Source organism: Molothrus ater, chromosome 5 (assembly GCF_012460135.2).
Source record: "Molothrus ater isolate BHLD 08-10-18 breed brown headed cowbird chromosome 5, BPBGC_Mater_1.1, whole genome shotgun sequence".
In the NCBI taxonomy this organism is placed as follows: domain Eukaryota; kingdom Metazoa; phylum Chordata; class Aves; order Passeriformes; family Icteridae; genus Molothrus; species Molothrus ater.
In genome coordinates this window covers 49145189-49163573 of record NC_050482.2, presented here as the reverse complement: position 1 = coordinate 49163573, position 18385 = coordinate 49145189, and the positions used below count along the sequence as shown (strand labels likewise).

The window sequence follows — 18385 nt, the reverse complement described above, 5'->3', positions numbered from 1 at the left end:
CTGTACGTGGCATGGATTATTAAAATGAAGAGGGTATGGGTATGCTAAAATGGAATACTCTTGTTTAATTTGTTTTTATCGTTTGCTGCTTGTGAACCCATTTGAGAGATTTAATGCTAATCTGTGCTTTGCCTTGGCTTTCTGCTTTGTGTTGTCTTGTCTTGCTTCTATGTTTTTGTTTTTGTCCTGCAAACCCCCATTTCTTTGTTCGTGTGTGTGTTATTTTTTTTAATTTCTCCTTCATGCTTGTCATTGTCTGCACTTGGCTTTGATTGCGCAAAAAAAAAAAAAATCCAAACCAAAAAACCAAACCAACCAAACCCAATGTGGGGCCCATAAATCCGCATCATTGAATATCCTTGTCGCCGTTGATGACCTGCTCTCTGCTCCTGTCCCTTCCTTGGCCTGCTGTGATTGGTGGCTCCGTTGCTTGACTTGGGCTGTGTTGTGTGGACGGAGCAGTTCACCCAAATATGGCCTTCTTGCTGACAGGTATCATTTCTGTGAGAAGTGCTTCAACGAAATCCAAGGGGAGAGCGTTTCTCTGGGAGATGACCCATCACAACCTCAAACGTGAGTTCTTTGTGTTTGCTCGGGCTGGGCTTTCCTGAGCTCTGTCGTGGTGCTTTCTGTAGGGAAGGGGGGTTCAGCTCTAGGTTTTTAGCCTAGTAGAAGGTGGATGATGCATCCTTCATGTGCTTGTCTTTCAAACCTGGACTGACTAAACTAGTGAAAAAGAAGCACTTAGTGCTTAAAATTGCAACTGTACCAATAGAAGGGAAAGAAGAAAATGGCTTTTTCCCTGAAAAAAAGTGAAAGTATTCTATTGCAGAAAATTAACCATGCCTGCAGGCAAGTGTGTGACAGACATAGCTTGAAATATCAGACATACCATTTTCTTTATACCCTAGCTATGCCATTAAACTTGTATTCAACGTCAGGTTGTTTTTCATCCAAACCAGAAGCAGGCAACCTCATTTTGCCGTACAAATATTTCAATACAGAAATGCCATCTGCCTATGAGAAATGCTGTGCAGTAGTTGAGGACACAATAAAAGTCTGTGCATGGATTTTACCATGTTGGCGGCAAACTGTTGTCACAGTCTCTCGTTTTGCTGTACCCTTCTCATACCTCAAAAAAATCTTGAAACAGAATTTTTCGAGTCCTTGAGGGACAGATGAGTGCCGAACAGTTACTGTTTGACTATTCAAGAAATCCCTTTGGAGGAAGGCAGTGCAACAACTCAGGAAAAGTCTGAAGCCAGAGGGAGAGTTGTTGAAGTTGGTAATTTGACAAAAGGAGTTAACTTTCATTTGGAACCAGATCCTGGATGCACTAATGGATGCATAGAGAACAGTACTGGAAATATCTGTTTAGGCTTGGGATGATGTACTGAAGTGTACTGAAAGATGGTAGATGGAGCTTAGATACAAGGAGGAAGTTCTTCACTATGAGGGTGGTGAGGCACTGGAACAGATGGCACAAAGAAGTTCTGGTTGCCCCCTCACTGGAAGTGTTAAAGGATGGGTTGGATGGAACTCTGAGCTACTTGGTCTAGTGGAAGGTGTTCCTGACAATTGCAGGGGGTGATGATCTCTTAAGGTCCCTGCCAGCCCAAACCATCCTAAGGTTCTGTGACCTGCCTTTCTGGAAGGAAAAAGGAAGAAATATTGTGTGCTGGTCAGTACAATGGACCATTTCATGTCCCTGTGGGTAGATGGATTGCTATTCTAGTGGAAGCAGAGATCCAAAATTGATTCAATATAGAGTCCTAGAGTACATCATAGGAAAATGCATGGTGGGTCCTGTTAAAGTTCCATCTACCATATTATAAGAATAATTTGAGGTAATTGAGATGTTTAATTTCATCATTTATTTCATAAGGAGCTTCAAGTATTTATTCTGCAGGTGGCACAATTCAGAATAAATACTGAAATAAGAGGAGATAGGAAGGTTAATCTTATGCAACTTGGAGTTAGTCTGTGTCATTACTTCTCAGGGAGGGACATACTGATCTTCTCATGTTGTGCAGAACATTCTTTGGGGTAAATTCTCACAGATTTGATTATTGTATGTTCTGAACCAGGTCATTTAAAACTTCTGTCAAAAAGTTGAAATTTTAGGCCTTGAAACTGATGTAGAGAAGGTAGAAATAATGCATTGTAGTGGCTGGGCTGGGGTTGCAGGGTTTGGAAACTGAAATTTATCCTTCGAAGTTGATGTAGGAGGAGGGCTAGGGGAATCTGAAAAAAGATAACCTAACCTAGTAATCAAAGATAATTGGAATTCTGCCTATAGAATATGAGAGGCATATCAAGTAGTCTTTTCACCATTAAATACTGATCAGACCTATCCAAAACTTGAATTATCAGCCAGCTTTAATATTTATCCTGTAGTTAAACTGTATAAGGGAACAATATTGCTCTCTACAAGAGAAAAATAATGTTTTCCATGGACAAAGTGGAGTGGCATACACTTCAGTTGTCTGTCACTGTGTAAAATATAATAACTTCCCTTGTAGTGCCAGTGAGTGTATAAAAACTCTGCTTGTAAGTTTTGTCTTGGTTTGTGGATAGGTGTGGGTATTGCATGAATGTTTGTTGTCTTGTGTTAAAATTGAGTTTTATTGCCTCTTTCTCCATAGCACGATAAACAAAGAACAGTTTTCAAAAAGGAAAAATGATACACTGGATCCTGAGCTGTAAGTATTGCTGTCACTCTTTGAATGATCCTCATTTTATTACAAATACTTTGTAAGATACCCTTTTTTCATTCACCATCAGCTTTGTCTTTGAATGTTTTCAGTTTCATGTGGCTCTGTTAGTTGCTAGGGGCTGCTCAGTAATCAGCAGATCTGGTATTCGGTGCTGAGAACACAAATCACTGTGGCTGTGCTTGAGGAGCACTAACACTGGATGTATGGGCTGAAATGACTCCATTTTGTTGTCTTGCACGTAGATTCAACAGAAGGATGAATGCAGATAGCTCTGCTTTGACATTTGGTTGTGGTGAATGGTGAAGTCTCAGAACTGATTTGAGTCATTTGGCAGCAGCTCTTAGTGCTGTTGGTGTTTCTAGTTGCTGCATTTTACAGGCAGCCGTAGTAGAAGGAAAAGTTGCTATATTTTGAATCAGCCAGTTATTCTGTACTGCTCTGAAAGCAGAACTGTAGTCATTCAGTAACATGAAGATGATGGTGACTCAGCTGCTTTTCTTGATATTCCTGAGCAGTTTTTTGAAGCTGCTTTACATGGTCCTTCATCATACACCTATGCTGCTATTTTGCAAACATTATCTCAGTTCTCAAATGAATGAGGAAAAAGGATATTTATTGTTCCCACACCATCCTTCTAAAGGCACAAAGGTCAGCCAGTTCTGTTCTGTTTTACAAGGGCTGTGGGAAGGAGAGAATAGTAGCTTGATTCATAACGTTTCTTTCCCTTTGTTAAAGTGAAGATAGAATATAAGCCTAACTTACAGTGTGGTACCACATGCACTACATAGATTACAACTATTCATTCAAAGTCTCAAACTTTTAGACAGCCATGTTCTAAAGGAGTCAGATTGTCCCAGTACCTGAAGGAACCTTAGGTATTTTGGATAATTATGTTCACCAACATCTGGGAACCAAACCATGTGACATATCTCAGTTGTCCTTAAATCTTTGCTAATTTTCTGAAAGTGACTTCAGTATTTGCTTCTAGTTCTTCCTTCTCACCTTTCTGCAGTATATTTGCAATATACCCCAGGGTTCAAGCATAGTGGGGCAACTAACAGCCAGGTATTTCACCTGGTTCTTCCTTTCTGACATGGGTGAATCCATTTTCCTCTACTCTCTATAGTAACAAGCAGTTTGCAGATCTTATCCTTAAAAAAAGGGCTTTACTTGAAAAAAAATGAATGGATGGTGGTAAGGCAAGCAAATGGTAATAACGTGTCCCTGCACAGTCTGCCTGACTTGAGCTGGCAGGTTCTAAATTTGTTCTGAAGGCTGTTCTCAGCACAGGTGTTCCCTCTGTGTTAAATAGACTCAAAAGCCTAAATGCTAGAAGTGCTCTAATAAGGTACTACAAATACACAAGCAAGCAATGATGCTACTAACCTTTGCTTCCCTTTGCCTTTTTTGCCTTGTACAGATTTGTTGAATGTATAGAGTGTGGAAGAAAAATGCATCAGATCTGTGTTCTTCATAATGAGATAATCTGGCCTTCTGGGTGAGGAATTTCTCCTTATTAAGTCCATAGCATATTTACTATTTGGTAGAACTCATGTATAAACTTCCTTATATTGGTTATATTTAAAAGACTGTTTAATGGAAGAAATTACATTCCCTGAAAATTTTATACAATCTATAGGGTAATATCAAATTTAGACAGTATATCTTACAGTGTTGTGTGTCAAGTTTTCCTATTCTTTGTGTGGAAAGAGCATTTCAGCCTTTTTGTTTACAAATGCTAGCCCTTCATGAAAAGATGGTTTTTAGTTCTGATAACAGTTTCAGATACATCTGTTTTCTTTACAAATCATAGTGCTTCGCCATCTTCAAAAAATTTTGTAACAAGGATTTAACAGGTGAATCAACTTTTTTGACCTCAGTGATCAGAATAAATTTAAATTTAAAAAATATAGTTTTCTTTAAATGCTCCACAGTTCTTGATCAACATGTGTTTTCTTCTGATTGATTTAAAAACTTTTAAAATGATGAATTTATAACAGCTTAAATGTCCCATTTCTTGTCCAAAGAGTGTCAGTTTTAGCATTCTGTTGTCCCATCCACATTGCTGCAGAAGAGGGTGATGTCCTGTAAGTGAAGAAGAATCATAGAATCATTTCAGTCTATAGTGTATTTGGGCATTTAGAAAAAAAAATCAGCCTTATGCTTGGTGTTGCAGTGTCTTTATCATCAGAGACAGCAGTTTGAGCCTATTTGCACCAAGAATACTTTGAGCTGGTATTGTCAGACCTGCCAGTGGAGACTTCCCTGGGCTTTCCAGTGGTGATGTGAGCAACTGATAGAGCGTGCAGCACCTGGAGCTTAGATCCTCCTCTGCAGCTCTGAAACTGTTGGGCTGTTCTTTGTGCTTTCATTTCAAATTTCAGTTAAGGTATTTTCCAGATCAGATAAGATCTGGTGAAAGGTTTTGCTTCTAATGGTAGAATGCTAGAGAACTTGGTCTGACTTGGGGCGACTTCACTTTCTCTTTTTTTTTTGCTTCAGCTTTGTCTGTGATGGCTGCCTAAAGAAAACAGGACGAACCAGGAAAGAGAACAAATTCTCTGCTAAAAGTAAGATTCTGACACTTGCACCAAAAAATTTAAATAATATGTTAAGAATGGGGAAGAGGTGGCTTTTATGCTTGTGTTTTATTTAAGTTTTTTAAGAGCTCAAGGAGGCTACCTTTGGTCAGTTTTGACCATCAGTTCTGTAGTGTTCAAAGTGTTTGTGTTCACAGGTGATAGTGTTAGTTAACATTCTGTTTTACAGAGCTAACAAACTCTTTTAGAGCACTTCCATTATTGACATATATTCTTTTGGTAAGTGGAGATACTAACTTGGCTAGTGTGGCTTTATAGATAGAATATACTTCCAAATGCAAGTTCTGCTTCTGAAGATGTCTCTGAAAGCAGTGTTTTGTAATCCAGTTTAAGTAATTAATAACATCTGTTCAGGAGAAACCTTAATTGTGATTGACTTTTAAGACAAGGTAGAAATTGGGTTGAAATAGAGATTCTTTATTCATTTAAATAATGTATAAACCATAAATGTGCCTGCAGGGAAAAAGCAGCTCACCCCATCTAGAAGTGGTAGGGTTTACAGATAAAGCTTTAATTTATGTTAGCATACTGCATGTGTTAAAAGTCATTTTTCATCTAACATCTGAGTAGAGAAATCACATATGATCAGTTCAGTTTTGTATATGTTTAGAGCTGTATTTTCCTCCTGCAGGATTACCAGCTACAAGACTCGGTACCTTCCTGGAGAACAGAGTCAATGATTTCCTAAGACGCCAGAATCACCCTGAGGCAGGAGAGGTCACAGTTAGGGTGGTACATGCATCTGACAAAACTGTTGAAGTAAAACCAGGAATGAAAGCAAGGTATGTTTGTTTCTAATTTTGCTTTCTTTTTGTGGAAGTGGGAGCTGTTTGTACTTACACGATACACTTGATTAAATAAAATCATTTAGGTTGCAAAATAGTTCTAAGCTTGAGTCCAGCTGTTACCCTAGCACTGCCAAGGCCACTGCTAAACCATGTCTCAAAGTGCTACGTTTACATATCTTTTAAATATTTCCAGGGATGGTGACTCAAACACTTCCCTGGGCAGGCTGTTTCAATACTAGATATTAAAGAATTTCATGAAGAAATTTTTTCATGAAGAATTTTTTTCTAATATCCAGTCAAAAAAGACTGTTGTATTCAAAACCTCATCACCAGCCAAGTAGTGACAAACAGGTGTTCCAGCAGCATAATAATTTTTGTGGTTCTTTTTCACAGTAAAAAGTGGGTGCCTCATATTTGAGTAGTCTGTAAACATTAAACTTTCAAATTGCACTAAAATTACACTTAGAGTAGCCCTCATTTTTGTTGCCTTCACCTAGTAACATGCAGTCTCTGATGTGTGAATATATTTGGTGTTCCCTTCCTCTGTTCTGCAGGTTCGTAGACAGTGGCGAGATGGCAGAGTCCTTCCCGTACCGAACAAAAGCGCTTTTTGCCTTTGAGGAGATCGATGGTGTAGACTTGTGCTTCTTTGGCATGCACGTGCAGGAGTATGGCTCAGACTGCCCTCCACCCAATCAAAGGTGAGGAACCCCACAAAAGTCTGTTTTACCTTGGTGCTCTCTCCTTTGGATGAACCTCCCGTAGTTCTGCATAGAGCTTCTCTGTTGCTTATGTGAGACTCTGATGTGAGTGCTGTTAGGTTCTAGAAACAAAGTAGTTCTTGTAATGTTAGAGTTGTTTCTTACTGGGGACGCTGGCTGGAAGACAGAGTTGCCTTAAGGATCACTGATCTGTGTTTTCAAGGAAGGGGGTGAATAGTTTTAGGGAGATATCAAAAGATGGCCAAGTTTCTGGAGGTAAATTAGGATCAGAGGATTTGCAGGTTGCTGTTGTAATGGATGCTTCAGATGTATAAAATAGCATTAATAAACTTGTAGAATTACTTCAAAATCTCTCCTCTTTCTCATGGTTTTTTTTTGTTGGTTTATTTTTTAGGCGAGTGTATATATCCTACCTTGACAGTGTTCATTTCTTCCGCCCTAAATGCTTGAGGACTGCTGTCTATCATGAAATACTGATTGGATATCTAGAATATGTTAAGAAACTAGGGTAAGTATCTTATAACATTTTCCTCTGTACAGCATTTGTGCTGAGTAGTTCTTGCTACAAATTAAATTACTACATCCTATAGTAAAGAATATGGTGCCCAAGTATCAACCTGTAATAGAATAACTTGACAACTGTGTACAGTTGAAAAGGAGAAGAGGAGATTGCAGGCTTTTCAGGGGAGGCCTCTGCTTCAGCTATTTTGATGTTTCCAAATTTATGTGAAACTTTCTTAAGTCTGAGTAGAAACAGTGAGCCCCTTCTCCAGTCCATAAAATGTTGTTGTCATTGTGTAATGCCTTTAATTAGGTCATTCCTTTGGGCTAGCAAGTAAGTCCTTACCCATGTATATAAGGAGAATTGTTGTGGGTTTAGTCTGTACTGGTTAACTCTGTAACAGTTGTAGATGGCCACTAAGAAATCTTGAGTAGTTGGAAATGTGAGAAATGGAAGAGTTAGGAAAGAAAGAGGAAAATATACTTGGACAGCACAAAAGAACACAGAACAACTGCAGTAATAAGAAAAGTGGAAATTAAACTACCATGATAACTGAAGTAGAAAGGCCAGTGAAGTAACCACCACTATTGTCAAGGTACCTAGTGTAGGCTGGTGGAGTTATTTGTGGAGAAATTGTTAAGGGGCAATGTTTAAAGCAGTTGATGAGAAGTTGGGGGAGTTGAAGTGGAGGTAAGCAGTACTATCTTCAGTACCTCACTGTAGTGGTGTGGTTTTTACTACATCAAAAGCATACATTAGGCTTCTTTCTGCTTTTTTAATTGTCTATTTTATAATCTGTGAGTCTGTACGTTTGCTGCATAGAGCTCAAGCCTCTGTTTTACTTAATGCTATTTTCTGTACTAATGGGTAACATCAGGTTCTCATTTTGGGAGAACAATCTTGGTCTAGCGGTATCATCTCTCCATTCTAGGGCAGAAGGAATGACAACTGGCTGCAGCTCCCAGGGCTTGGGGAGGGTTCTGCAGAGCTGTTTCTCAACAGGGCAATGATGGTTATTTTTCTGTAACTGATTATTCCTCCTATTAGAGTTGTCTTCAAAAACTTACAGAGAACTGAGGATAAAGAAGTGATCTTAGGTGTTGTATTTGCTGCAGCTGCTACTAATTTGCTGTCATCTATCTTAATAGTACTCTAGATTGTGCACCCAATACCACAGGTTGGCAGTGCCTGTTTATTCCCAGATATAATTCTAGAAATTTTTCAAACTGATTCTCAAAACCAGAATATTTACAATAGAAAAGTGAATTCTGTCTTTAGGTAAATCTGTTTTTAAAATGTTGCTAGATAAAATGTTGCTGCTCTGTCTCAAGATTTCACTAGTGAAATACCTAGACTCAATCTTTCTCCCATTAGTTAATCGGGAGATAGTAGTTGCAGGATTGTGTCAGGCTTTGTTTTTTATGTAGGCTGTATAATGTGCGCCCTTTACATGTAAGTGCTCCGTGTATAGCGCTGGATTTTAGGAAATGAGTGAAAAGATGGAAATGTTAGGTCCAGAACAGCTGCCAGCCTCGGTGGCGGCGCCACCTGGTGTCGGGAGAGGAGAGCGCGCGGGATCATTGTCAGCGCCCACATGTCCCGGTTTGTGTCACCACGGCAGGTATACTACTGGACACATCTGGGCGTGCCCGCCCAGTGAAGGAGATGATTACATCTTCCACTGCCATCCTCCTGACCAAAAGATACCCAAACCCAAGCGACTGCAAGAGTGGTACAAAAAGATGCTGGACAAGTCTGTGTCGGAGCGGATCGTCCACGATTACAAGGTGTGTGTGAAGTGTGTGCTTGGGGGAGATTGGTCAATCTTGTCTTCATTTCTTCCTTGCCTTATGCATTGTGCCTGATTCTTGGTGTTTACTGCATTAGTTTTAAGTGAATTGACCACCAGAAGTTTAGAGTTAAAACATACTCTCTTCAAAACATGTAGCTTCTGAAATCGTTCTAGCAAAAGATTTGAAATGGTTCCTCAGAATAAGCTAAATTCTTGAGGAATACTGTAAAAGAGCAAAAAAACATATATGGAGTCTTAAATCTTCTTGTGTTAGATCAAGTTGCAGGGTTAGGTTGCTGATGCAGTTAGAAGTATATAAAATCTTTGGAATTACAGGGATTTCAATGAATGAGATTATGGTGATAACATTGTCCTAGTTGGTAAGAATGCATATTGAAGTCTAGCACATAGCAATTTCTTTCTTCTGAGTGGGAATATTTGAAATGTATTTGACAAACTGTAACAGATACAATGTTAAATTTGGACTTAGAATGTGTTCTCATAAAATGAATTCTAATATTAAGCTTTCATTTGTTTAGACTGCTGATGCCTTTTCTTGTCACTCATTGAGAACGTTGCCTTTCCTTACGTGACTTGTAATAGTGATAACCAAAAGTGGGCTTGCTCTCTTTTAGGATATATTTAAGCAGGCAACAGAAGACCGTCTAACCAGTGCAAAGGAGCTCCCTTACTTTGAAGGGGACTTCTGGCCTAATGTTCTGGAGGAGAGCATTAAGGAACTAGAGCAAGAGGAAGAAGAACGGAAGAGAGAAAACACTAGTAATGAAAGCACAGATGTAAGGATGCTTCTGCTTTTCATAATCTAATGTAACAAGTTCTGATTAGATAAGGCTAATTATAAAAAAGGATGGGTGCAAGGCACTTCACTTAACTGGGGTTTTCACTTTTCACTCTAAAATAAATTTCAGTTTCATAGTTTATAAACTAGAGCTGGTAAAATACCACTAAGGTACATCTGGATGAACAGTGAGTGTTCATAGGGCTATAAACTGTCTAATTACCAAAGGCAATTTTGTTGAAACAGCTGCTAGTTGAAAATTTTGTTGCTGAAATCCAGTTGTTATCAATGATCATGTTGCCACCTCAGTCTGATGTGGAAGTTTTTTCCTTAAGCATTCGCTTTTAAATAGTGGCTCACTCTTTTCTTCCTAACTTAGATGATATAAGACCAATCTTGGCAGAATGTTCTGACAAAGTAATGGAATGCTGTGAGTTAGTACTTGACTCTCAATAGTTTTGTTTATTAGCTTTAAGGCATTGAGGATCTGAAGCACAAATTACTGCTGAACTGTTGTTGGGCTACTTAAACTAGAAGAATTTCTTGCTGGGGTCTTGTGCAGTTTTTTTTGAGAATGCACAACAGTGTTATCAAGTTCAACAAAAAAACTCTCAAAAATAAGAGATGCCTCTTAATTCAACAATAAGTTTGAAAGTGAACAGATGCAGAATTTATGCATCTGCCTATCCTTGGATGCTCTGAACTTCTGTTAGTTAACTCTTTAAACACTGCTGCTTCATCACCTTATCTGAGACTAGATTTTGGGGGGGGATTAGAATTTTTTTTCTGGAAGATCTTTGGATCAAAAAAAATTAGGTTTAATGTTACAGTTAAAAATCGTGATTCTGCTGTGTTGCTCTTTGGAATACCTTCTTTCAAGGACTTTGATTAATCAAAGTGCAGGAAGTTAGGCAACATGATATCAAATTTGCATTAAGTAACATCTTTCTTAAGAAGGTATTGTTTGCTTTCCACAAGGTATAGCTTCGAGTCCTCATCTCTCTAATATACCCAGAAACCACTTGTGAAGGATCATTTAGCTCTCTGTGTGAGGTTGGTCAATATTTAGTTGAGACTTCGCAGCAGTTTGGCCCCAAAATCCTGACATAGGGCCAACTTGCAGTGCATTACTATTTAACTTTATTATTATTATTATTATTACTACAAATATTTGTAACTGTCTATTGATCCTATGTTTCATACCTGAAGAAGGGGCAATAATAAACTGTACTGTCAAATGATGTGATAGTCATCCATGTTCACTGGCAATTTCCATTCTGACAAAGTTATTTTAAGCTTAGGAGAAATGCTTGTTTGGCTAACAATTACTTTGATCCTCGATCATCTTATGCTGTGGGGTTTTGAGGGGCTCTCTAAGCATCCCAACGAGCTTTGTGCATTCTCAAAAACTGTTCATTGCTAACAGAATATAGTTGAAATTAAGCTGACCTGTTTTGTTTGAGTGTTGCAGGGTATGACAGGTGCATGCCAGAAGTTGCACTACTAATGCATTTTGGACTCAGAACAACAGCTTCATACAAAATCAGTTTAATGCAGTCTGTTAAAAGTAAATCTGTCAGAGCTGTAGCAAACTAAATCTAAGTGGTTTAAGTCTTCCTTAGCTTTGTTTAGTGCAATATCAGTTGTACTTCGCAGTTATTTTTACTTTTGAATTGCATTGAGAATTCATCTGCTGAACCCCTTGGTGATTGTCCAAGAGTGTGTAGCTGTAATGGACAAACAAGCTTCATTATATATTGCTTTGCTTGTATGTCCTTAGCATCTATGCTTTTAATATTTTTGGGGTATGTATTGCTGATCTTGATATCTTTTGGAGTAATTCTAATGGAGTTAATTTAATGTTTCTGGGAACGCTAGTATGTCTCTTCAGAGTAAATGATTGTGAAATGTGGTTTGTCCTGCAGTTATAGAATATATAAAAATAATAAAATTGTGACATGGTGTTGCTTAGATACCTGACATAAAATGTCTTTAAAATTGCTAGGTGAGCAAGGGAGACAGCAAAAATGCCAAAAAGAAGAACAATAAGAAGACAAGTAAAAACAAGAGCAGCTTGAGTCGTGGCAATAAGAAGAAGCCTGGCATGCCCAATGTGTCCAATGACCTCTCCCAAAAGCTGTATGCCACTATGGAGAAGCACAAGGAGGTAAGAGTTGATTGAATGAGGAATACTTTTTACTTCAGTAAAGAGGTGTACAAAGCTTTGATACTTCAAACAGAGTCTTGCCGTGTAAATTACACAGGTGTGGCTGGAGAATGAGTGGCTCACCCAGACAGACCAGTACCAGTAGGTCTGGGTGCTCTTTGCTGCAAGGGCAGTGGGAATAAATGCAGCTGCGCTCGTGCAGAACTTCCTAACAGTCTAGATTGCCACTCTTATTGTTCAGTCCAGTGCTCCTTTCCTGTTTCTTCAGAGGAAAGTGAATCTGCAGGGCACCCAGAGGTCTGAGATTTCCCAGGCCTCACGAGCACCCCACCTGGCAGCAGGTCATTCAAATGTTGGCTGATCCTGGAACTGTACACTCTGTAATGAGGTTTGGTGACCAAAACATCTTAATAAGTGCTAGCATATTAAATCTTTTTCTTTTTCAGGTCTTCTTTGTCATCCGCCTCATTGCTGGCCCTGCAGCCAACTCCCTGCCCCCCATCATTGAGCCTGACCCGCTCATTCCATGTGACCTGATGGATGGGCGCGATGCTTTCCTGACCCTTGCTAGAGACAAGCACCTGGAGTTCTCCTCACTACGGAGGGCTCAGTGGTCAACCATGTGCATGCTGGTGGAACTGCACACCCAGAGCCAAGACCGCTTTGTTTACACCTGCAATGAGTGCAAGCATCATGTGGAGACCAGATGGCATTGCACTGTCTGTGAGGTATGTTTGCTGAAGTTTTCCCTGCTTCTGCCCCCACTCTTTGTGCCCAGAGTGATCTTTACCTGAACTGATTTCTCATTATTAACTGATGGAAAAATATCTGTGCAGCTCATCTGCTGGCAGTTCAGAAAGGAGGGAAAACATTTTCCTTAACAAGTGGTTCTGCTAATGTGCTGCTTGGTGTGATTTCTGCCTTGTGGAGAGCTGAAATAGCGTTGTGTTTTCTGTAGCTTATTTAAGGTGCTGCTGCCTAAGAAATTGGGAACTGTAGCCATGGCTTGAGCTGGAATGGTAGGATCAGCTGGTTTTTCTGAAGAGCAATGCATACATTTTCCTTCCAGAGTAGAAGTGTGGGGCAGCAGTATTTCTGTAGAGGGCTCTCCGTTGATTTGCTGGCACAGAGGTTTTGCTGTGCTGCAAGTCAGATCCCAAATACCCCTGTGATTCCTTCACTACTCTGTTGTGTCTCTGTAGAATGCTGCAAACAGCATTTGTGTCTTCAGAAATGTTTGCAAAACCAGCGTGTTTGAAGATCGAGTCCAGGGGTTTGCTTCAATGACCATAGGAAGCTGGATTATCATTGTATCTGGCTTCTAACTTAGTTTTCTAGCCTGCTGGAAGTGAATGACTGACTCAGATTTGATCCTAATTACAATTTGATACTTCCATTTCCTCTAGTTACAAATATATATATATATATATATATATATATATATATATATATATATATATATGTATTCAGGCACACACATGGCTTTTACCTTCTTGGTATATACCAGAAAGTAAATCCTAAATTTCCTATGGTTTAGTCAATCCTAAGAATTTAGGTCTTTTTCTTAAAGAACAATTATTGAACCCCAAACTCATGTGCTTTCACAGAATGTGTTCTGTTCTTTCAGTTTTCTGGTTTTTTACTCGCATCTGCAAACTGAAAATGCAGCTTTCATTCTCTTTTGAAAGGTGGTACCTCTTCTGCCACTCTTGCTCTCTTCTTTTGAAGTAGGAGCAGATGAGCAGCTATTTGTCCCTGCCTATTTCTTCTTCTTTCCTGTTGGGATTTTTCTGAATAAAGTGTGACTTACTAGCTCAGAGCCAACTTGTTTTTCAAGTTTTATATATTTGTGTAGATTTCAGACACCCTTACACCCACACACTTTCCCTGGCTATAATTTGGATTTATTCCTTCTCTAGTACCTCAACATGGCATGAAAGATTGAATTTTTCCCTAGAGCAACAATTTGCCTGGAACAGACTTGGGAGTAATTGTTGAGGTGGCAGGACATCATTTACTCGTTTATCGTATGGAGTTTCAGGAACACTGATAACTCATCCTTTGTTGTCTTTTCAGGATTATGACCTGTGCATCACCTGCTATAACACTAAAAACCATGACCACAAGATGGAAAAATTAGGCCTCGGTCTGGACGATGAGAGCAACAACCAGCAGACAGCCACGACGCAGAGCCCCGGCGACTCGCGCCGCCTGAGCATCCAGCGCTGCATCCAGTCTCTGGTGCACGCCTGCCAGTGCCGCAATGCCAACTGCTCGCTGCCGTCCTGTCAGAAGATGAAACGGGTCGTCCAACACACCAAAGGCTGCAAGCGCAAGACCAACGGAGGGTGCCCCATCTGCAAGCAACTCATTGCTCTCTGCTGCTACCACGCAAAGCACTGCCAGGAGAACAAGTGCCCCGTGCCCTTCTGCCTCAACATCAAACACAAGCTCCGTCAGCAGCAGCTCCAGCACCGCCTGCAGCAGGCGCAGATGCTCCGAAGGAGGATGGCGAGCATGCAGCGCACGGGCGTGGCGGGCCAGCAGCAAGGACTGCCCTCGCCCACGCCGGCCACGCCGACGACTCCGACGGGCCAGCAGCCCCCGACGCCGCAAACCCCGCAGCCCCAGCCTCCGCCCCAGCCTGTGTCACAGCCTCAGCCCGCGCCTCCCAACAGCATGCCGCCCTACACCATGCCAAGAACTCAGCCCCCCGGCGCCGTGTCCCAGGGCAAGGCAGGCGGCCAGGTGACGCCTCCGACTCCACCTCAGCCGCCACAGCCGCCAGTTCAGGGTCCTCCTCCGGCAGCGGTGGAAATGGCCATGCAGATCCAGCGGGCAGCAGAGACCCAGCGCCAGATGGCACAGGTTCAGATCTTCCAAAGGCCGATTCAGCACCAGATGCCCCAGATGCCACCGATGGGAATGAACCCTCCACAGATAGGCAGAGGTCCCGGTGGCCATATAGATCAAGGAATGGGGCCAGCAGGAATTCAGCAGCAGCCGCCGTGGGTCCAGGGGGCCTTACCCCAAGCTCAGCTGCAGCCAGGAATGCAGAGGCCATCCATGATGTCAGTAGCTCAGCCGGGTCAGCCGATGAATATGGCCCCTCAGCCAGGGATGGGTCAGGTACCTGGCGCCGCTCAGCCCAAACAACCTCTGCCCCAGGCGGCCTTACAAAACCTACTGCGGACTCTCAGGTCTCCCAGCTCACCCATGCAGCAGCAGCAGGTGCTTAACATCCTTCACTCCAACCCTCAGCTGCTGGCCGCTTTCATCAAGCAGCGGGCGGCCAAGTACGCGGGCTCGCAGAACCCGCAGGGCATGGCGGGGCAGCCTGGCCTCCCGCAGGGGCAGCCGGGGCTCCAGCCGCAGCAGGCCATGCAAGGGCAGCAAGGAGGGGTGCACCCCAACCCGGCCATGCAGAACATGAACCCCATGCAAGCAGGAGTGCAGAGACCCAGCATGCCCCAGCAGCAGCCGCAGCAGCAGCCGCAGCAGGCCATGGCTGGGATGAATCCTCAGGCACAGCAGATGAATATGAATCACTCGGGGATGGCTCCCCAGTTCCGAGATCTCCTGATGAGACGGCACCAGATGATGGAGCAGCAGCGCCACCAGCAGCAGCAGCAGGGAGCGGGACCGGCGCTGGGGCCAGGGATGGCCAACCACAACCAGTTTCAGCAGCCCCAGGGCGTCGGGTATCCCCAGCAGCAGCAGCAGCGAATGCAGCATCACATGCAGCAGATGCAGCAAGGAAACATGGGACAAATAAGCCAGCTTCCACAGGCCATGAGTGCAGAGACAGGAGCCAGTTTGCAACAGGCTTTCCAGCAAAGGCTGCTTCAGCAGCAGATGGGATCCCCAGCTCAGCCCAATCCTATGAGCCCCCAACAGCACATGCTCCCCAATCAGGCCCAGTCCCCGCACCTCCAGGGCCAGCAGCTCCCTTCATCGCTCACCAATCAAGTGCGTTCTCCACAGCCTGTACCCTCACCGCGGCCCCAGTCCCAGCCCCCTCATTCCAGCCCATCCCCTCGGATGCAGCCTCAGCCTTCTCCACACCATGTCTCCCCGCAGACCAGCTCCCCACATCCAGGACTGGTAGCTGCCCAGGCTAACCCCATGGATCAAGGGCACTTTGCCAGCCCGGACCAGAGTGCAATGCTTTCCCAGCTTGCTAGCAATGCCGGCATGGCAGGCCTCCATGGTACAAGCGCCACGGAACTGGGGCTCAGCTCCGAGAACTCAGACTTGAATTCAAACCTTTCACAGAGTACACTAGACATACACTAGACACGTTGTAGCATTTTGGGAGCAAAAAAAAAAAAATTAAAAAACAAAGAAAATTAAAAAAAACTTATTTTCGCAAGACTTTTTGTACTGAAGACAAATTTTTTTGAATCTTTCTTAGCTAAAACGACATTTTTCCCTGGAACACATCTGAACTCTGCAGCAGTAGTTTGTGGTTTTAAAAACAAACCGACAACGAACCTGAGGGACAGTAGAGTACAAAGAATATATTTTTGTTATGGCTGGAATCATAACCAGTCCTTTTTCTTGGCTTTTTTTTTTCCTCGTGTGCGTTGGGGAGGTTGGGGGAGTAAGGCGGTCTTTTGGTTGCTCACCAAAGGATGCCCTGCTCATGCCTCCAATAGGTTTTATTTTTTTTTTAAATTAATGAAAATATGTAATATTGATAGTTATTATTTACTGAGGCAGATGGTAAACATTTTCCCTATTCTGGTTTTTCTTGATGTCACTGCGAAAAAAAACACCACAAAAACAGAACAACAGAAAAACACAGGAGAACCTTTCCTAAAACCGGAGGACAAAAGGGGTTAATGTTGCTTTAAAACTACGTTACATATATAAATATATATATATAAAAATAAATACCAATCTTTTCCTCTTTGGTTGGAAATACGTCAATTCTTTGAAAAATGTAAAAATATTAAATAACTCAGTCCCCTCCTGAAGTCTACTTTTGTCCTCCAAGAATTTTCTATACAAGAGTCTGAGCTTAAAAAAACTTCAAGTATTAAAGTAATTTGTACATGTAGAGAGAAGACAACATTTTTGGAAATACACAGGGGCAGCTGCCAAATGGATGTAGTATATATATTGTGGTTTCTGTTTTCTTGAAAGAATTTTTTTTGTTATTTTTACATCTAACAAAGGAAAAAAAACATAAAAAAGAGGGTAAGAAACAATTCCAACGGGATTATTTCAACCTGAGAAAAAGTCCCTGGGGTTTCTTCTTTATGCTTGCTTTCTCTCTCCCATGCCCCTTTCCCACCCTCTTCCATTTTCTGTAAAACTTGAAAATAGAAAGCAAAAAACCCTCAAATGTTGTATATCATGCAATTAAAGTTGGTTACTTATAAATAAGAACTTTGGATCACTGTATAGACTGTTAAAATTGATTTCTTATTACCTATTGTTAAATAAACTGTGTGAGACAGACAGCCTGTTTTTAATGTTTCCCTTCTCTCCCACATGTGTTGCTTGTTCTTAAAATGGTGGGGGTAGCGGAATATGTGCTACTTCAAATGTTTGCTATCTAGACGTTGGAGAGCTATTTAATGTATATGACTGTTTTAAAATGCAAATCTCTAATAAGGGGTGTGGAGTAATAATTAGTCTTCTAAATGGACTCTTTTGGTACAACTCTACATTCGCGTTGTTCCCGGCATGTATCTTACCAAAGAAATGAGGTCTGACCTCAACAGTTGTGCCAGTCAGCTGTGCCCCGCCCTTCTCACATGGCCTGGGAGCAGCTGATCTTCAAAGGACCTATTTTGCATTTTGAAATGAGAACTATTTGTTTGGATATGTGATATTAAAAGATCCTATTTCACTTGGAGTATATTGTGCGCCTTTTGGCACTGAAGTGTGAGCATGAGGTAAGCTTGTGTGGATGTCCTGCAGGCAGGTGCTGTACCAGGATGGTGCGTGGGTGCCCAGTCACCCTGTGTCACATCTGGTGACCTGCTGGACGCAGAGGCATTCCAGAACAGAGGTGCTGTCACCATGGAGCGTGCTGGCAGTGACCCCAGGCGTGTGCTGCCCACAGCTGTGCTCACATGGAGTTAACCCGGTCATGTCGCGTGCTGTGCTCAAGCTGGTTGTGCTGGATGTGGCTGGTTCATTGAGGGCTTCCCAAAATCCAGACTTATGCTGTGCATGTGCACACGGTGCTGGCTGCCTAGGGAATAACTCACCCAGATGGGACCAAGGATGTGACCAGAGCACGGCTGTGTAATGCCAGCTGTGTTGGGAACATCAGTGTATCTGC

General features: G+C 42.0%; 1 protein-coding gene across 1 annotated transcript in view; it reads left to right on the top strand.

The window, feature by feature from the left end:
* EP300 (E1A binding protein p300) overlaps nucleotides 1–17555 on the top strand; it is a 60062-nt gene extending 42507 nt beyond the window's left edge. Inside the window, 12 exon segments of the mRNA XM_036400432.2 lie at nucleotides 493–573; nucleotides 2646–2702; nucleotides 4138–4215; nucleotides 5220–5287; nucleotides 5949–6099; nucleotides 6660–6806; nucleotides 7222–7335; nucleotides 8951–9116; nucleotides 9757–9918; nucleotides 11926–12087; nucleotides 12534–12815; nucleotides 14164–17555. Coding sequence (XP_036256325.1) covers nucleotides 493–573; nucleotides 2646–2702; nucleotides 4138–4215; nucleotides 5220–5287; nucleotides 5949–6099; nucleotides 6660–6806; nucleotides 7222–7335; nucleotides 8951–9116; nucleotides 9757–9918; nucleotides 11926–12087; nucleotides 12534–12815; nucleotides 14164–16383 — 3688 coding nt within the window. The 3' untranslated portion in view covers nucleotides 16384–17555.
* Nucleotides 17556–18385: the final 830 nt, after the last annotated feature.